This window comes from Kogia breviceps, chromosome X (genome assembly GCF_026419965.1).
Source record: "Kogia breviceps isolate mKogBre1 chromosome X, mKogBre1 haplotype 1, whole genome shotgun sequence".
NCBI classification, from domain to species: Eukaryota; Metazoa; Chordata; class Mammalia; order Artiodactyla; family Physeteridae; genus Kogia; species Kogia breviceps.
In genome coordinates, this window is record NC_081330.1 from 89,581,418 (window position 1) to 89,601,533 (window position 20,116).

Below are 20,116 nucleotides of genomic sequence, written 5' to 3' on the forward strand. Positions count from 1 at the left end.
ACATGAAAGAAAAGTTAAGATAAAGAAAAACTGAAAGAATTTGTTGCTAGTAGACCTATCCTACAAGAAATACTAATTTCAGGCTGAAATTAAAGGACACTAAATGGTAACTTGAAGGTAACTACACAGGTATTATGAAAGAAAGTATTTTGGTTTGTAACACTTTTATTCTCCTATCTGTTTTAAAAGATAACTACATAAAGCAATAATAATAAAACTGCGTTGGCAGGCTTATAATGTATAAAGAGGTAATTTGTATGATAGTAATACTATGAAGGAAGGGAGAGGGAACAGAGATATATTAGAGCAAAGGTTTTATATACTATTGAAATTAAGCTAGAATTAACCCAAAGTAGATTTTCTCAAGTTAAGATGTTAGTTGCAATCCCCAGGGCAACCACTAAGAACTTAACTCAAAAAATATAGTCAACAAGGAAATTTAAAAATTATACTAGAAAATATCTACTTGATACATAAGAAGAGAGGAATTGAAGAACAAAGAAACAGAAAAGACATAAGACATACACAAAGCAAGTATCAATCCTTCACAAACTCTTCCAAAAAATATAAGAGGAAACACTTCCCAATTCATTTTATACAACCTGTATTATCCTGATACCAAAATCAAAGACATCACAAGAAAACTACAGACCAATATCCCTTATGAATATAGATGTAAAAATCCTCAACAAAATACTAGCAAACCAAGTCCAGCAACATATAAAAAGTATTATATAACATGACCAATTAGGATTTATTTCAGGAATGCAAAGTTAGTTTACTACCTGAAAATTCATCAATGTAATATACCATATTAATAGAACAAACATAAACTCCACATGATCACCTCAGTAGATGCAGACAAAGCATTTGACAAAATCCAACACCCATTCATAGTAAAAACACTCAGAGAACTAGGAGTAGAAGGGAACTTCCTCAATTTGATAAAGGGTATCTATGTAAAACCCACAGCTAACAACATGCTTAATGGAGAAAGACTCAATACTTTCCTCCTAAGATCAGGAACAAGGCAAGGATGTCTGTGCTCATTACTTCTAGTCAATACTGTAGGTCTAGCCAGGGTAACTGGTCAAGAAAAATAAATACAAGGCATCCAAATTGGAAAATAAAAGTAAAACTGTCTCTATTTGTAGATGACATGATTTTATACATAGAAAATCCTAAGGAATCCACTAAAAACTATTTGAACTAATAAACAAGTTCAGAAATGTGACAGGACAGAAATCAATAAACAGAAATCAACTGTATTTCTACACACTAGCACTTAACAATCAGCAAGTGAAAGTAAGAAAACAACTCCATTTATAATAGTAGCAAAAATAATAAAATACCTAGGAATAAATTTAACAAAATAAGTGCAAGACTTGTACGCTGAAAACTACAAAACACTTCTGAAAGAAAGAAGATCTAAATGGAAAGATTTCCCATGATCATGGATCAGATGACTTAATGTTGTTAAATGGCAATACTTCCCAAATTGATATATAGATTCAACACAATCCCTATAAAAATTTCAGCTGATTGTCTGCAGAAATTGACAAGATGATCCTAAAACTCATATGGAAATGAAAAGGACTTAGAACAGTCAAAACAATCTTGAAAAAGAATTACAAAGTTGGAGGAATCCCATTTCCTGATTTCAAAATTTACTACACAGTTAATTTAATCAAGACAGTGTGGTCTGGCATAGTGACAAACATATCGATTAATGGAACAGAAGTGAGAGTCCAAAAATTAACTGTTACATTCATGATTTATGGTGAACTGATTTTTCACAAGGTTGTCAACACAATTCAATGAGGGAAAGAATACTCTTTTCAACAAAAGGTGCTGGGACAACTAGATATCCACAAGTAGAAGAATGAAATTTGGACGCCCTACCTCACAGCATGCACAAAAAATAACTCAAAATGGATCACTGGCCTAAATTTAAGAGCTAAAACCATGCAATTCCTGGAAGAAAAAGGAATAAATCTTTGTGACCTTGATTTATGGAGTGGTTTCTTGCATATGACACAAAAAGCTCAAATGATAAAAGAAAAAAACAGATAAATTACACTTCATCAAAATTAAAAACTTTTGTGCATCAAAGGACACCACCAGGAAAGTGGAAAAAACAGGGACTTCCCTGGTGGTCCAGTGGTTAAAACTTCGTCTTCCAATGCAGGGGTTGCGGGTTAGATCCCTGGTCGGGGAGCTAAGATCCCACGTGCCTCGTGGCCAAAAAACCAAATAAATAAATAAAACAGAAGCAATATTGTAACAAATTCAATAAAGACTTTAAAAATGGTTCACATCAAAAAAAAAACAACTTAAAAAAAAGTGAAAAAATAACCCACAAAATGAAAGGAAAGATGTGCAATTCATATATCTGCTAAGAGACTTGTATCTAAAATATATAAAGAATTCTTACAATCTAACAATAAAAAGACAAATAATCTAATTTTAAAAGGGCTAAGGATTTTAATAGACATTTCTCCAAAAAAGATATACAAATAGCCAATAAACACATGAAAAGATGTTCAACATCATTAATTATTAGGGAAATGCAAATAAAAACCACAATGAGACACCACTTCATACCCATTAGGATGGCTATAATAAAAAAGACAGACAATAAGAAGTGTTGGTGAGGATATGGAGAAATTGAAACCCTCAGACATTGCTGGTGTGAATGTAAAATGGTGCAGCCACTTTTGTAAACAGTTTGGTAGTTCCTCAAAAAGTTAAACATAGAGTTGCCATATGACCAAGCAATCCCACTCCTAGGTATCTACCCAAGAGGAAAGAAAACATACATTCACACAAAAACTTGTACACAAATGTCCTGAGCAACATTATTTAAAATAGCCAAACGTGAAAACAACTGAAATATCTATCAACTGACTAATGAATAAACAAAATGTAGCATATTCACACAATGGAATATTATTTGGCAATAAAAGCAAATGCCACATGCAACAACAGGGATGGACCTCAAAACCAGTATGCTAAGTGGAAGAAGCCACTTATAAAGGCCAATATATTGTATGATCCAATTTATTCTAGACTAGACAAATCAATAGAGACAGAAAGTGTGTTAGTGGCTGCCTACGGGTGTGGGGAGGGGAGTCATGGGGAGTAACTGCTAATGAGTATGAAGTTTCTTTTAGCGGGGAATAAAAATATTCTAAAATTGATTGTGGTGATGGCTGCACAACACTGTGAATATACTAAAGACCACTGAATAAGTACCCTTTTAAAGGGTGAATTTTATGGTGTGTGAAATATATCTCAATAAAGCTGTAACAAAAAGATGGAAGCAATAACAGGATGTCTGTGTGCTAATGGGAATGACCTTGTAGAGAGGGGGTAAATTGAGGTAGAGGAGAGAGGGGGATATTGCTGAAGCAATGTACTCAAGTAGGTAAGAGGATGGGATCTAGTGCCAAAGTGGAAGGACAGGATTTTGATGACAGCAGGGACAGTTTTTCCATAATAACAGAAAAGAAGGCAGAGTATGTGAGTACAGATGCTGCTTGGTGGTTGGATGTGGTAGTGGGAATCAGAGGAGGTTTCCTTTTGATGGTTTAAAATTTTCAGTCAAGTATGCAGCCTGAGCCTAGGATGGGAGAGGAGGTGTTGGAGATTTGAGGAGAGAGAAGGTATGAAATAATTATCTAGAAGGGTAGGACAGTGAATGGCCTAAGGAAGTGCAGTGGAGCTGGCAGAGTTGGATTTAAGCAGGGCTGGGGTTTTGCCTGATAAGTATGCTAAAGTGACAGAGGGCAAGGGAAGTGAGGATGTATGCAAGGGAATGATTATTATGATGGACCACGGAATCTAAGCTGATTAAAGGAAGGACATGGGAACATGGAGGAAGTAAAGGGTAGTGAAAACGTTCAGTTCCAGTGGCATTGAAGGATTGGTGGAATTGGGGTGCTAGAGGGAGTGAGCTAGAAGGATAAGTACTGGTTGGAGAGCAGGATGCCTGAAACTGAGATTATGGAGGAGATACAGTCCCAGGTACTGATAAGGAGGGTAAGACTATTGGAGTGCGTGGCTGAGGTGGGGCTGAAAGGCAAGAGCACTGTAGAAGAGCAGACAGAACTGAGAGACAAGACCACTGGAAGGGTCATCTACGAGGATATTAAAATCACCAAGAAGTAGCACTGGAGTAGTGTTATAGAGTGACGGTGAGCTAATAGCTAAATCCTTCTAAGAATGAGGCATGACCGGGGCAGGTATGTGTGTATGTCTGTACCTGACTATAACACACAGGTAGGTGATGGTATAGTCTGATGATTTGAGATTTAAAACAAAATGGTTGATATTTATATAATCTTAATGTATCTCTCTACAAATTACTTATTAATTACAAAGGAAAAAGAGTAACTACAATGGAGAAACCTGGAGACACTAACTTAAACAAATAGTCAATGTGAACAAAACCAGTATTGGGATAAACTGACATCATGTGCCTCCTGATATAAAGCACTGAAGACACATCTCTTCTGTAGTATTCCTGCCAAAATTACATAACTTAACTGTAATCACAAGGAAACATCAGACAAACCCAAGTTCTATAAAATAGCTGGCCAGGACTCTTCAAAAGTATCAAAGTCATGAAAGACAAAGAAAGACTAAAGAACTGTCCCAGATTAAAAGTGCCTAAGGAGATATGACAACTAGACACAATGTGGGATCCTGAATTAGATCCTAGAATAGAAAATTATATTAGTGGAAAAACTGATGAAATTCAAATAGGTTCTGTACTTTCATTAAGAGTATTATACCAATGTTAATTTCCTAATTTTGATAATTGAACTGTAGTTGTATAATTTCTTAACATTTGGGGAATGTAAGTGAAGGATATATGGGAATTCTTTGTACTATTTTTATAACTTTTTAAAAGTCTGAAATTATTAAAAATAAAAAATTTTAATTCTAAAAAACCAGAGTGTTTAAGGAGGAGGGAGAGAAAATGTCTGGGAAGGACATATAGAGTGAGGACACCTACCCCCATGTCCTGGCCTCCTGGCAGGAAGGGTATGAGGAGGCTGCTGGGGGAGCAGAGTACTCAGGGGAAAGCCAGGCTTCTATTCAAGCAGTAGTTCTCAGTGGGGGATTGAATAGACAGTCAAGGGGTGTTTCGGAGACATTTTTGACTGTCACAATAATTGGAGATTAGAGTGACACTTAGTGGGCATTGACCAGGGATGCTCAGCATTCTGCACTGCACAAGACAGCTCCACACAGCAAAGAATCGTACTGCATCCCATATGACTTTAGAATGTTCCACCAGACAATCACGTAGGTGAAAAACGTGTTCATTCATTCACTCAACAACATTTATTGAGAGAGCCTACTGTGTCCAAGCACTGTTTTAGGTAATAGGGATACATCAAGGCACAAAAAAGACAACCATCTCTGCCCTTCTGGAGTTTACAATCTAGTGGGAGAGTCAAACAATAAACAACAAACATAATAAAGATGTAAGATATATTATGTAAGAGGGTGATGAGTACTATGGAAAAAATAGATCAGGGTATGTGCTAGGGGAGAGTTGCAATTTTAAACAGGATGGTCAGGGTAGGCCTCATTGAGAAAGTGACATCTGAGTAGAGGCCTAAAGGAGGTGAGAGCATGAGCTTCGTGGATATTGGTGGGGGGGAATCATTCTAGGTACAAGGGATGGCCTAGTACAAGCCCCTGAGGTGGATGTGTGCCTAATATGTTCAAGTAGCCTAGAGGAGGTCAGGATGGGTGAAAGAGAGGGAGCAAATGGGGAGAGTGGTAGGAGATAAGGTCAGAGAGGTTATGGGAGCCAGATCATGGATTTTAACATATAATGACTTTTACAGTAATTTAACAACCACATAAATTGAGGGAAGATTGCACTTTGTTTTGTTTAGAACCTTATGAAGAATTGTTCATCATCTAGGAAAATCGCATCACCTTATCCATGGTTTCTGAGTCACAGTGTAGCTGTCACACTCCCAGGTACAAGCATCTTATGTGCAGGACCATTTCATTATGTCTTCTAGTGGAATTATATCCCAGCCTTTACATATTGAAATACATATTGTTTTATTATAAATTATTTTGCCTTTACTTCTCCCTTATATTGAATTAGACATTATATTGGTTTGGGGGGGAATTATGTGTGTAGACAGATTCTATTATCTATGCACTTCAATTCAGAACAGTGAAAGAGATGTTTCAAAACATACATCATAAAAATGGAGTGTTGTGTTCAAAAGGAGAACCACTGAGGCATGGCAAGAAAACAATGGGACTATTCAGAAACCAGGGAGAGAATGAAGGGGATTTTGCTGATGACTGAAGGTGAGTTCCAGAGGCCTGGTCAATTCCAGGGCTGTATGGGAATGTAACTAGGTGACCCTTGGTCTCTGATCTTGTGGAGACTAACATGATACAGGATAAGAGCCTGATCCACTTTTTCATCTAAGCTGCACCCCACCCTGGGGGGGGGTCTCACCTGTGTAACACAGTAGGGTGGGGAACAATGAAGGTTGTCTCCTCAATGAGGCCAGAAGCAGCCTAAGGCCAGCTCCATTTTTTTACCCCCAGAACAGACAAGAACCCCAGACTAAGCTCATAGGCACTCTCAGGCCAAGCTCATTGCTATAAACAATGCACCTCTAACCTGTTTAGGGATGGGAAAGAGGCAGAAAGAGGAAAAGCAATAACAGAGAAAGACAGAAGCATTCAGAAAGAAGAATCGGGGGGAGGCTCAGAGACAGACAAGGAGAAAAATAAAGCCAAAGGCCAAGAGAGACTATATTCTTTTCAATCATAACTGTCATTATTTATTGAAACTTTTCAAGGGGCCAGGCGCTGGGCAAAGTGATGCACCGTATTGTCTCAGGCGGAGATTATTAGACTCCCATTTGACAGATGGGAAAACTGTGGCTCAGCTGGGTGAGGCTCAAGGTCTTACGGTTAGTTTTAACTAGTTGGGTCAGGATTCAGCCTTATAGGTCTGGGTGGTCTACTATGTCTCAGAGAGGGAGCCAGACAGAAAGATAGAGACAAACAGACAGAAAGATGGAGATAGAGACAGAGGAAGGGGGAGAGGGGTGGGCAGAGAGTGAGAGACAGACGGAGACTTACAGACAACGCAGGCAGACGATCACGTGAGCTGCAGACCTGCACAGTACACCGTTTCCCAAGAGACAGGAATGGGGGGAGCGCGGAGGGTGGGCGTGGGCGGTGGGCTCCGCAGGGTACTCACCTGATTGCTGTCTGGGGGCCGCAGGAGCACTCGCCCTCCCCTTGCTACCCGCACGATACTCCGCAACCCGCTGACCTAGGGTTGAGAGGCCGCCCAGGTAAAAGCTCGCCCAGGTCCCATCCCTCACGCGCTCCAGCCCGGCGTCTTTCCCCCCGCGTCCTCCACCCCCTGTCTTTACAGCGTCTCACCGGGAACCTTGGGCCGTCGGTGCAGCCGCTGCCTCGCGCGAGTAGATTCCAGGAACCGGCAGCTGGATCTCGCGAATGCACTGGACGCGTCCCTCCGGCTTGCTGGAGCGCTAGCGGGGTCGCAGGCCGCCACCGCTACCGACGGCTCCAGACTCCCATTGGAGGAGTGCCCTCCTGTCTTCCCTGGGATTGGCTGGAGATGGACACACTTTATTTTTACCCCCCAAGCCAGGATCCAGGCCGAAGAAAACCCGCCCCTTTGGGGTGATCTTTGATTGGTTTATAAGCCAAGCCCACCCTTTAATAGGATTGGCCAGGAGGAGGATCTTCATCGCTTTTTGCTAGTCCATTCGACAGGTCTTCGGGAGGTTAGTTGGGAGCACGCAAGCGCGAACCCCAAAGTGAGGCCTGGCGCGAGTCACAGGACAGTCGGAGGCGCGCGGTTTCTTGACGTCTTATTCTCCGTAAGCCACCTTGCGTAAGCCACCGCTCCGCTAAGAGACACGACTCTGTCCCCAGTTTCCCATAGCTTACCCCCACCTGCAGGCATTTCTGAGCTAGGTTTCTCTCGCCCAAAGTGAACGTAGTTCCTAGTTTTATCCCTGGAGGATGAGGTGGTTATAGGGGTCTGGCCAGTCACCCACCAGCCCCTGCTACTTACTAAGACATTGGTCGAGTGACAACCTCGCTTGGAGCCTCAGTTTAACCATCTGTGAAATGGGAAGATAATTTAAAAAATCTTTCCTGAAAATGCCATTCATTCAATGGAGGATTCAATGAGAGAACATAAACTAATTGCCTGGAGCATAAGTAATTAAGGTCTCCCCTCCCAATTCTTGCCTTTGCCGTGTTTCAGACTTAGGGAACTATGGCCCAGAAAGGCAAACTGTTTGGCGTGAGGCCACACAGCAATAAGACCCAGTATAAAACCCAGGCTTCTGTCCTCCAAACGAAAGGAGTTTAAGAAGAAAGGAGATACAGGAAGGCCCTTCCTATTACCAGGGTTTCTTAATTTGGGTTCACAGATCTCCCTCCAATCCAGTCCAGAGACAGGGTTTAGAGGGGTCCATGAATTTGGATGGGAAAAAAATTACATCTTTGTTTTCACTCTCCTCTAATTGAAATTTAGCAACATTTCAGTAAAGAATGTAACTCACCATAGTATAATAGTGATAGAACCTGTGATTGTCACTAAATCACAGATTTTCATATATTATAGATGTACATTTCTTGAAATATCATGTAATCTCATCTCTATCTCAAAATCATGATTGTCATTAGACTTTCCATTAGATCTCACAAGGATCATATATATTACTATAACATATTTGCTTTTCCATATTTTAGTAACTATTTTTCAACATAGTCAATATTTTGTGGCTCTAGGTATTTTATTTTATGCATTCAAAAGATATTGTTTTCTGAGAAAAGATGCATAGGCTTCACCAGATCACCAAATAGGTCCATGGCACACCAAAAATATTAAGAACACTTGTCTTCAACTCTGGGCTCCAGGGGGACAAAGACTTGGTCTATTCATGTTTCCTAGTTGTAGTCCTATCACCGAGTTTCTATCAGGCACACAGCAGGTGTTCAGTAATGTTTACTGAATGAAAAATAGGATGCTTCCTAATGAAAAACAGGATCCTCCACACCCTCAACTGAGGGAGCCACTGATGGCCTTTTTGATCACCAAAGAAAGAGGGATCTAGTTTCCTGAATCTAGTTTTGTCCCTGCCAATCTGCTTTCATTCACAGAAGTGGGTGGCACTTTTAAGGTCTGGCCCCAGGAAGTCCTTGGAACCTTACCCTCAGAAGGAGGGCCCGCTGCTCCAGGGGAGTTGGGTGAGTTGTGAAGGATACAAAGACAAGTAGCTTCAGCACGGGAAAGGCCCTGGGGCACATTGGGCCTATGACTCCTCTTTCTCCTCCTGGTTTCTGTTTGGGGTCCCAGCAAAAGGACCTGTCTTCACTGGTCTTCAGCAAAGACTGTATTTTGGAGTTGGATGTGACCTTAAAGACCTTCTAGAAGAGTCTTCCCTTTTGGAGGACCAGACTAGGCAGGACCTGAAGCCACACCACACACTGAGGAGTGAGGGCACAGGGAAAAGATGTCACCCTAGGCAAAGAACATCTTCTCCTCCCATGCGTCAGTCCAGGACATGAGCATCCTGGCCAGCTATATTAGAATCCCATAATTGGGTCCTAACAGTGTCCCTGAAGTCAGAGGCCCTCTCTAACAGGTTGGGTGAAGAGGGGCCTCAAATGCCAGGATGAGGGGCTAGGGATTTGATTAGAGAAACAGAGAGAAATCAGGTAAGAGCATGATGAAGGCCAGGCTTCAGAGGTCTGCTTCAAGGCTAGACTCCATCTTGGGATCTTAGGCTGGTTGCTTCTCCTGGGCTGATCCCCCAGCATGATTAGCCTATTTGCAGATGGGAAAACTGAGACCCTCTATAGAGGGTGAGGAAGTCACGTTGTGAGCCAGAGTATATTGAGGCAAGGATACCCAGGCCGTCTCCCTCTTGAACTGACTGGGATCCTCTTGCCAGGCTGGCCTCTTCCTGGCCCACTCCAGGTCCTTTGCCCCTCCTGCTTCCCCTGCCCCTCCACTTCATCACATGCTCATTGGAACTGGCTCCAGATACTGCAGATAGGTGTCTCTTCCCTCTGCACAAGATGCCTTGGCTCAGCATCCTGCACTCTCAGCTCTGGCCCTGGGGCAACATGTTCTCCTTTCTGAGCCGGAGTCTCCTCTATCCACTTCTGACAGTTGTGGTCCCAGGTTAGAACCAGAGGCATCCAAGCTTCCATGCTCTCCCCAAAATATTTATCAGAATCTGGAGTATGTCCAAGATCTGGTATTCCAACTATTTCACAGAGGAGGTCCCACAGCAACCTGGCAGTCATCCCTGACTTCTCTCAATCCCTCTCTTCCTATATCTAAAGCCTGTTGATTCCAGCATCTTAAAATCACAGAATACACACATTTCTCATACAGGAGAATTCCAATTAATTTATGTAGATACTTCCCCCTCGAGGAGTTGGAGGATAACTCCCCACTCCCTAAGCACAGGCTACACTTCGTGGCTTCCTTCCAAAGAGTACAGTATGGAAGGTGGGGGAATGGAGTAATTTTATAGTGGAGAAACCTGACATATACTACCTAAGCCAGGTGATCAAGTTAACATCAACAGTGATAAGGCATATCAATAGCATGTACCCTTGATAGGATATGAAGAGAATAGTACTTTATTTCTGTGGTCTTCCTTTCCCAAACCCATAATCCCAGTCTAATCATGAGGAAAACATCAGACAAATCCCAGTTGAGGGACACTCTGCAAAATACCTGACTAGTAGTCCTCAAATGTTGATGACTCCAGGTCATCAAAAACAAGAAAAGTGTGAGAAACTGTCACAGCCAAGAGACGTCTATGGCAACATGATGATTAAATGTAATGTTGTGTCCTGGATGACATCCTGGAACAGAAAAAGGAAATTTGGTAAAAACTAAGGAAATCTGAACAAAATATGGAATTTAGTTAATAATAATGTATTGATATTTGTTCATCAGTTGTGACAGATGTATCATACTAATGTAAGATGTTAACAATAGGGGAAACTGGCTGTAGGGTATACAGACAGTCTCTGTATTATCTTTGAGATAATTCTGTAAATCTAAAATTTCTAAAAGAAAAAATTTATTTTAAAAACCTTCCATATTGCCCCCATCACGCCACTCTCACCTTAGGTATAGCGTCAGCTTCCTCACTGCTCTCCCTCCCTCCAATCCATGCTCCGGGCAGCCAGCAGAGGGCATTCTGTAAAACGCAAATCTGACCGAGTCTGAAGACTTCCAGCAAAGTAAGGGCGTTGGATGGAAAGTTCGGGAGGTATATTACAGAAGACATACCTGGATGTCTCTGTAAATTATCGTTATGATCCAGAAAGAATCTGGGAGGTTTTTCTGGTGTCCGTGGAAATAAAGTTACTGTATCCAAAATTTAAAGCCACTGGGCCTGTCTTTCAGACGCCCAACTCCCGACCACCCCTCCACCCCCGGTCACACAGCTACATAGTAATTTTCCTTTGCTTTTCTTTTATCTCTATGCAAACTCCCCAGTCTGGGCTGTCTTTTCTTGCCTTCTCTCCCAGGTCCAGCTCCAGGGATCCTGCACCCCCCTCCTAAGACGAGAGAGCACTCCGGCATTATTGGATTGTGAAGTCCCGACCGATATCATTTTAATTTTACTACATGCGAACAAGAAAAATGGATTCCTCTGGCTCCCCCACACTCAGCTCATACTAGGCCCGAGGAAAGGTTTGACGCACGATAAATAAGAAGATGAATCACTGAATAAATGGATGTTCTAGGGCCCAGGGCGTTCCTGTGCGCGTGCGCGGAGGGGAAGGCGTGGGATGCTGTTTGCTACCTGCCTGGGTCGGCTGCGGCCGCCCGGAGAGGGAGGGGCTTCCTCGGCCTCGCCCTGCCATTGGCCAGGATGGTCCGCATTGGCCTGACGCAACATTTCTGCGGTCCCGGGGAGCTCGCCCCCAGCCAGCCACCCCCACCCCCAGCAACTACCATCTTGCAGGCCACTGCGTGGACTAGGCGGGTACTTGCGGGCCTGTGGGGATGGAGACTGGCTGCTGGGGACCGCGCACCGGGTGGGACAAAAGACTCGAAGCAGCACTTTGAATTTGCTCAGAATTTTATTAGGATTACCAGGGTTCACAGGGAACGAGGCGGGACTTCTGGGGGAGGGGGACCAGAATACCGCAATGGCGAAGCGGCCTTGCATAGACACCGAGGCGGGCTAGCGGGCACAGCGGGGAAGGCCGAGGGACGGAGGGAGAGAGAGACGGGAGAACAGGGTGGCGGCAGAGGCCCCCAAGGCCACAGCGGCCCTCCCCGCTTTGGGATCAAGGGTGTCCACTCCACACAGCACGAGGAGGGGGATAGAGGGGCCCTGACCAAGGCATCACAATAAATACGTTTAGCAGCACACAGAAGCCTGCGGGAAAGGAGGGCCAAAAGGAAGGGGGAATCCCCCTTTCCCTCCCCCCAAAATAAGAACTCTGCAATTACTAAACCATAAAAATAAACTTTAAACCCGTGTACGAAGTCAGTCATCCCCCAGAAGTGCAATATGGGGCCGCTTGGCCCTAGCTGATAGGGAGGGCAAATGGGGCAGGGGGAGAGGGATATAGAGAGGCAGCCCCTGCAAGGGTAAGACATTTATCCCGTTTTGCCCCTCTTCCCCGGGTTGGCCCAAGGGTTTGGGACCTGAAGCACCTCCTCCATGTCGGAGTCTTCTGAGTCTGCCCCTCCTTCTGAGTCTTCTTCGATTCCTTCCTCCTCCTCGCTTTCTTCCTCATCATCACTGTCCTCACCTTCTTGCTCACTGCCTGTACAGGGGAGAGAGATGGAGGGGGAAATGGAGGAGGATGGTTAGGTGGACAGGTAGATGTCACTCTTAACAGGGAACAGAGCCCATAGTCAGGGCTTTTGAGGGCAGGACCATTCACCAGAAGCCTCTGGAACAAGCAGCCAAGTCCGTGTGAACTCAAGTCCAGAAAATAAGGGCGAGTGAGAGGGAAGCAAGAAGGGGCAGAGTGGGATGCCTCTGTCCTATCAAAATTGATACATCTCTGAAAGTAGCTTTTTCACTCCCTGTACGCAATGTGTGTCTCTTCCTGAGCTCTCACCTCAGCTGAATAAAACTTCTGTTCATCCAGAGGCAGCTCCCTCTCTCTTTCTCCCCAGTCTGATCCAAATAGGCCTGTCTTCTTCCGCCCAATTCCCCACCCCGGCTCCCACCCTAGGGTTGTACAGATAATTCTGCCTCCCCTTCTCTGAAAGAAGAGATGCCACCAAGTAGGAGGCGATGGGGCTGGCAATTCCCTCCGTTTCCCTACCTAGAAATATGTCTAGATTGTGTCTACTTGCTCATTCACTTCCTACTTCCTCAGTGCCCTCAATGGAAGTTTGCCAGGAATCCCATGGCCAAAACCCCCAGGAATGGTTGGTCTTCCTGCACCTTCCACCTACCCCAGGGGGCTGCCTCTCCTCCATCTGCCTGCCTACAGCCAGGCTCAAACATATCCCTTGTCTGCCTTCTGCCATCCCCTTCCTAGCCAAGGTTTGACTCTACTGCCTTAAACCCTGTTCATTCCCTCCCCATTCCTACTGTGGTCTGGCTCTACCCCCACCAATCCATTGAAACTACTCTTTCCAAGGTCACAGATGATCTATTCAGCCCCCACCCAATGGACACATCCCAGTCCTCATTTTACTTGACCTTTCAGGAGCACTGGACACCGGTGACAATTCCCTCCTTCTTAGAATGTTCCATGACCTAGTGCTTCTCCCAACTCTACCCTCTCAGAGCCTGTTTCCCCATCTATAAAAGGAGGATTAGTAGTACCTACCTCATAAGAGTTGCTGTGAGGATTAAATTAGTCAAAGCAAGAAAACCATTTAGAATAGTGCCTGGCACATAGTATATACTTCATTAATGTTAATTGGACCCAATTAACGTTAACTGGCCCCAGAATCCAGAGGTAGGATTCTGCTCTGGCTTATCTCCTTTCTTTACAATTTCTGACTTCCCAGGCATATCACCAACCACCTGTCTCTAAGCCACCCGTACCTTATGTCCAACAAGCCCTCCCAACTCCATGTTCCTCCCTGCATCCCATCAATCCCACCACCACACCCTTCCCCATCCCAGGAAATGGTGCCCCCTTTGGCCAGTCATCCAGGCCAGAAGCAAACCTAGCAGTCACCTTAAATACCACCTTCTCCCTCAACCCCCCATATGCAACCCTTCTTCAGCATTTCCCAAAATGTATTCTTTGGTGGACAGTGAACAATGGCCTTTGTGATCAAGATGTTTGGGAAATGTTGACTTCCACAATGTTTAAATAGGTTTCTTAGAGCAGGACTTATCAGAGCCTTTAAGGTGCCAACGTACATGTGACTCTACATAAGGATATTATTGTATGCAGTATTTCCCCAACATATTTGACCACTGAACCTTTTTGTGAGCAGCTTTTGGAACCAGTGAAGGGTCCTCAGATGACAATTTGGGAAACCCTGCCCAACATACCATGCATTTTCACCCTTCCAGGTTCTTTTTCATGTGATTCCTTCTACCAAGAATGCCCCATAATGCTCCTTAATGTGAAGGCAGCCTCCAATTCAAATGTCACTTCTTTTCTCTAGTTCTCTCCTTCTTGATTCTGGAGATAGAATTAGCTCCTCCCTCCTTTGGACTCACTGAGCACAGTGTTCACTTCACCCCCAGCTCCCCAAACAAGCCTGGGAGTTCCCAGAAGGCCAGGGCTGGGTACAGAGTGTGCTGAATTGCAATATGTTTGCCATTTTTTCCCTCTCTCTGTGTGAGAACATGTCTTACTTAGTATGTCACCCACTGCCTCCTATCTCTTCTCTCTGCTTCATTTGTCTTGTGCTCTGTTACAACTCATGTACCCATCACCAAGAATTGAAATTTGTTTTGGTTTTGTTACATTTGTGAGCTAAATGTTCCCTGACCTTGCTCTGTTTAAAAATTACTCAATGCTTTTTTCTTTTCTCTACAAGAGCAGATTATGCTCATGCCTTGATACTCTGACCATGGGCAGATTTTCTCTGAGAGAAGAGAAAGGAGGTAAGACAAGAGGTGAGGGTCTAGCTCACCTTCCTCACTGCCCTCCTCCTCTTCTTCCTCCACTGATGATTCTTCTACGGAGATGTTCTCTACCTCGTCCTCATAGTCATCCTGGTTGGTGCTGTTATGGTGATCCTTGTCAAAGTCTTCAAGGTCATTCTCATAGTCTTCAATGTCTCTGTCGTCATCATCGCTGCCTTCATTGTCACCTTCATTGCCATCATCATCACTACCTTCATTGTCACCTTCGTTGCCATCATTATCTTCAATATCACTGCCGTCATTGTCTCCATTGTCACTGTCGCTGCTGTCCTGGTTGCTGCCGTTGCTGCTGTGGTTGCCACCTTTGGGGTTCTCATCATCACCATTGGGGTTCTCGTCACCATCAGCGTTCTCATCGTTATCATCAGTGTTCTCTTCGTTGTCATCAGGGTTCTCTTCATTGTCATCAGTGTTGTTGTCTTCAGGGTTCTCACTGTTGTCATCGGGGTTCTCATTGTTGTCATCAGGATTCTCATTGTTGTCATCGGTACTCTCATTGTTGTCAGTGGTCTCGTTGTCATCAGCACTCTCATTGTTATCAGTGGTTTCATTGTCATCGGGGCTCTCATTGTCAGTGGTCTCACTGTCAATGCTCTCATTGTGGTCAGGGCACTCACTGTCACAGAGGCTCTCGCTGATGTCAGTTATCTCGTTGTCAGTGGTCTCGAAGCAGTCAGTGGTCTCCATGAAGTCAGAGATCTTGATGTCATGAATGGTCTCATTGTCGGTGATACCATCACTGTCTGAGGTCTCTCCAGTAATGTCTTCCATGATGTGATAGTCATCGGAGTCTTCCACGATCACCACCTCATATTCATCCCTGTTTTTACTGTAGGGAAGCCTGGGGTTGAGTATAGGGTTGGTGGGAGGTGGTGTACCCAGAGCAGACACTGAAAGGTGGTAAGTAACTGGGGAGGCAATAGGCTACAGGGGTTCCCAGGGACGAGGCTAGGTGGGGAGAGTCCCATTTCTGCCCCTGACTACATAACCTCAGGCTGATCACACCCCATTTCTGGGCATCACTCCCCACTTGTAAAACACAGTGGACTGGATTATCTCAAAGGTCCCTTTTGGCTCTACAAATACAGTGTGACACTAGCCTAGTCTTTGCCCCACCCCTAACAAACCACCTCTCAGCCACCAACCCCCACCATCACCTTTCTTCCTTTTCTTGCTTCTTTCTGCTTGCCCTGTAGCCCCCTTCTCCCATCATGTAGTAACGCACGGGGTTAACCCACAGGTCATTCTTGATAATCTGTTGAAAGAGACGGAGGAAGGGAGAACAGAGCTATGAGTACAAGTCACAGAGCCTACTCCCAATACCCCACGCACCCAGGGGCAAGCTAGCAAGGCCTTCCCTGGCAATGCCAGGAGGGGCCCCACCTCAGCAATCCTGTCGGCCTCTGGGAGGCTATGGTTTGAGAACCAGCTGAAGAAGCTGTGGCTGGCATCCTGGTTCCTGTGCCTGTGGGCCTGAGGTTCCTGGCCCCGGTGCCAGCGAATTGGGGTGGAGTGAGACACCAGCCGGCCTGGTGGGGAAGGAGGCTATGGAGAGGGCGCTGGACAAGGATAGATGGGGCGGGGGGCATGAATTTGCTCCGGGACTGCCTCTTACCTGAGCGGTTGCGCTGGAACTCCTTGACAATCACCATATTTGTGAAGTAGGGGTTTGTCTGGAAGTACAGCTTCATTTTGTAGCCCATGGAGATATGTCTGAGATCCTGTACCTGCTCAGGGTGGGGGTAATGGTGGAATTCCCACCACACTGTGACCCCTCCCACCCAACCTCCCCTCACCTCCAAGGACCAGATTCCTTGCCCGGTCCTGGTAGAAAAGATATCTCTTTGGCCTGACCTGCAGATTGGTCAAGTAGCGGAAAATGTCTTCATCGCGTTGGTTGATCAAGATTGAAATTTTGGGGTGGTTGAGGAACTGATGGAGGGAGCAGTTTAGGTCAAGGAGTGACTGTTCAATGAGAAGGAGGGAAGGAAGGCCAGTCAGGGCTAGGCAGGGCAGAACAAAAGAGAGGCTGGAGCAGGAGAATTCCTTTTGTGGTCAATGGGACATGACCCATACTTTTATTCCCATGATACTGTGTGGTAAGAGCCTATGTTTATAAAATGTCACACCTCTGTATTAAGTGGCCTTGCCATGGTTCATATTTGCCGTGTGTTTGGGCGCTGGGAGTCTATGTCCAAGTGATGTTGTGTCTCTGGGTGCTGAGGGCTTGTGTTCACAAGACATTGTGTGTCTGGGGGCTGAAGGCCCATGGGCAAATGATGCTATATCTGGTTGCTGAGGGCCTGTCATCACACGATGTTATATATATTTGGGTGTTATGGGTCTGTGTCCACATGATGTTGTGTATCTGAGTCTGAGGGTTTGTGTCCAGGAGATGCTATGGTCTGTGAACTGAGGACCTGTGGCCACATAATACTGTGCCTGGGTACTGAGGGCTTGTGATCATGTGATACTTTGTATGAGAGTGCCAAGGGTCTGTGTCCATATAATTCTATTAGGATGTTAAATCCATGTGTTCCTAACATGTTGCATGGTCCCCTAGAGATAAGCTTATTACCAATAGTGAATTCTTGTCATTTTTCCCCTTCCTTCATTTAACTCCTTTCTCTCCATTCCTAGGTACTCCTTCTCCTGATCCTTCAGGGCTCCAGCCCCTTTCTAGCCCCCTCCTCTCCAGCCAGGATTGGGGTCTGCCTAGTATCTAAGTAGAGACCTAGGCTTGCACAGCGATGTGTGACTTGGGCACCCTTTCTGGGCCATTTCTCTGCTGTGTGCCCTTCTCCTCCCTCTTCACTGTCTCTGAGTCAGTTCATCTTCTGTGTGACCCTCCCCTCCTCCTTTCACCATCTCTGGTCCATTTTTTCTGCCGTGTGCCCCTCTACTATCCTCCCCCTTTCACCGTCTGTGATCCATTTTCTTTTATGCTATGCTCCTCCTCTCCCCCATTCCCATCTGTGGTCCAATTTTTATGCTGTGTGCCCCCTCCCCCCTTCACCATCTCCAGTCCAGCTTCTCTGATGTTTTGCCACACTCCTTCCATCCCTCCTCCACCAGACCTCGTCATTCTTCCAATAGGGGCCCGCCCCCACACCCTTTCACCCAGCCTGTCCCTCCCTCCCCCACCGCCCCCCATTTCTGGTCATGGGCTCCTGGCCCATGAATATAGATGACAAGGATACTGCTTTGACCCAGAAGCCTGGGATATGCTGGATGATGAGATCTCTGCGCTCCAGGAAGGGTCTTCGCATCTGGATGAACTTGCGCTTGAGACGGAGGAAGGCCTTGCCCGCCTTGATATTCACCGCCTCCAGGTCCAGCTGAATGTTTTCCAGCGCCTGAAGGATGCACTCTATCTTCTCGGCGTTCTTCTCTCGGCTTTCCCTCTTCACCTTCCTGGGCTTCCTCTTCCTCCTCCTCCTCCTCTTCCTCACACTTTCCTTTTCATCCTCGTCGTCGTCTTCCACGATGATGACGGTCTCTTCCCTCCCCCTTGGGCCGGCTAACCTCTGGTACCCCCGCCCCCCTGCGCTACAGGTTTCTAGGGCCTTCTCTCCCGCAAAGCTGCTGGGCTCCGTCACCTGGAAGTCAATCTCCAGGCTTCCCCCAGAAACCTCCGAGGGAGAAAGCGTTTCCAGGCTCTCCGTGGGAGGGGGCGCCCCCCCGTAACCTGACTCGATCGCGGGCTCCCAGCCGGGACCCCCAGCCCCCAAGGTGAAGTACGCGCGGATCCCCCCCTCCTCCAGAATGACATAGGGCGGCGGCGGGGGCAGAGCGGGGCCCAGTCCCACCCCCCTCATGTCAGCCAGCACCTGTGCCGCCTCGGTTTCCTCCCGGAGCCTTGGGCGCTGCTGAGGTGGAGGCAGGGGCAGGCGCAAGAGAGGTGGCGGCGGCGGCGGCGGCGGCGGCGGCGGCGGCAGCTCGCTCTGAGGGGACTCGGAGCTACTGAGGCGGCGGGCCTTGGCCGGAGGCCCCTCATCCGGGCCGTCCATGGTGACCGCGTTCGCACAGCTCAGGGGCTCGCGCTCGCCCCTTCGCTCTCAGCCGGGCCGCCGCTGCCTGTCACACCTGAAGCAGAGCCGCGCCGCCTCACGCGACCAGCTCTGCTCTCAGCCTCGCTCTGGCGCTCCCTCCCACAGCGCCTGCCCTACTCCCTCCGCGCCAAGCGCCAGACCCCGCCCCCTCGCTGACGCCAGCGGCCATCCCGCCTCTCCATTGGCTGCCAGCCGCCGCGGCTGCTCTCGCGGCCCCCCGCCCCCCGCCCGCTCGCACGCAATCTGCTTGCCAACACCGCACCTCATCACTCTCCCATTGGCTCCCCTTGGGCCCGCCAATCACCGGGCCACATCCCTTAGCGACCTTAGAGACGGTGCAGGACGATTGGCCTCGGGGAGAGCTGAAGGGAAGAAGACCCTGTACCTCACCCTGCCGACGTCTTATCCAATGGGAGAAGTACCAGTGGTTCTGAAGACCCAAACGCAAAACAAAAAACAAGCGCAAGCAGTGAGCAGGATGTGCTCAGATAGACTCGAGAGCCTCGCTGTCGTTCTCCCCCTCCTCTCCCCTCCCCGTCAGCAACTACGCACTTCTTAAATCTGCCCGTGCCCCAGCCCTGGCTTTCGCCCCTGCGGCGGCGAACTCGGAGGCGGCTCCTCGCGCCTCAGGGGGCACTCAAGGAGCCTGGGGTTTAGAAATCGAGGGTCTTTGGTTTGGGGCCAGGTTTTGACGTGGCGTTTCCCATTTCTGCAAAATAGCTCTAGCAATAATAATCGCACCAAAAAAAGTAACTTCCTCTGCGTCATGAAAATGATTGTGATTCAGTTCATCTGCTAGATCTTTCTAGGACTTTCTATCTGTTCATCGACTCCATACTTCTCCTTCCCATCCTTTAATTTCCACTTCCTCAGTGTATGCTGTTTTTAATTCTATTTTAGATT

The 20,116-nt window shown here is 46.4% G+C and overlaps 1 protein-coding gene across 2 annotated transcripts; it reads right to left on the bottom strand.

The window, feature by feature from the left end:
- Positions 1-12,140: 12,140 nt before the first annotated feature.
- TSPYL2 (TSPY like 2) lies at positions 12,141-19,337 on the bottom strand. Of its 2 annotated transcripts, none has more exons than XM_059051308.2 (7): positions 18,362-19,337; positions 17,016-17,093; positions 16,777-16,888; positions 16,545-16,690; positions 16,319-16,416; positions 15,149-15,990; positions 12,141-12,855 (listed from the first exon to the last, which is right to left on the bottom strand). In XM_059051308.2, exons 1-7 carry the CDS (start codon positions 19,169-19,171, stop codon positions 12,686-12,688), a joined length of 2,256 nt encoding a protein of 751 aa, XP_058907291.1. In that variant the 5' UTR covers positions 19,172-19,337; the 3' UTR covers positions 12,141-12,685. The 2 variants fall into 2 exon arrangements, with proteins under 2 accessions (XP_058907291.1, XP_058907292.1); XM_059051309.2 differs by having other exon boundaries at positions 17,016-17,126; positions 18,992-19,314.
- Positions 19,338-20,116: the final 779 nt, after the last annotated feature.

Excerpts from the sequence above, each read along its gene's own strand:
- TSPYL2 (XM_059051308.2), bottom strand. The coding sequence starts at position 19,171 with ATGGACGGCCCGGATGAGGGGCCTCCGGCCAAGGCCCGCCGCCTCAGT. Across the intron at positions 16,691-16,776 it reads GTTCCAGCGCAACCGCTCAG|GCCGGCTGGTGTCTCACTCC; the intron begins GTAAGAGGCAGT and ends CTTCCCCACCAG. Across the intron at positions 15,991-16,318 it reads AAGCAAGAAAAGGAAGAAAG|TAAAAACAGGGATGAATATG; the intron begins GTGATGGTGGGG and ends GCTTCCCTACAG.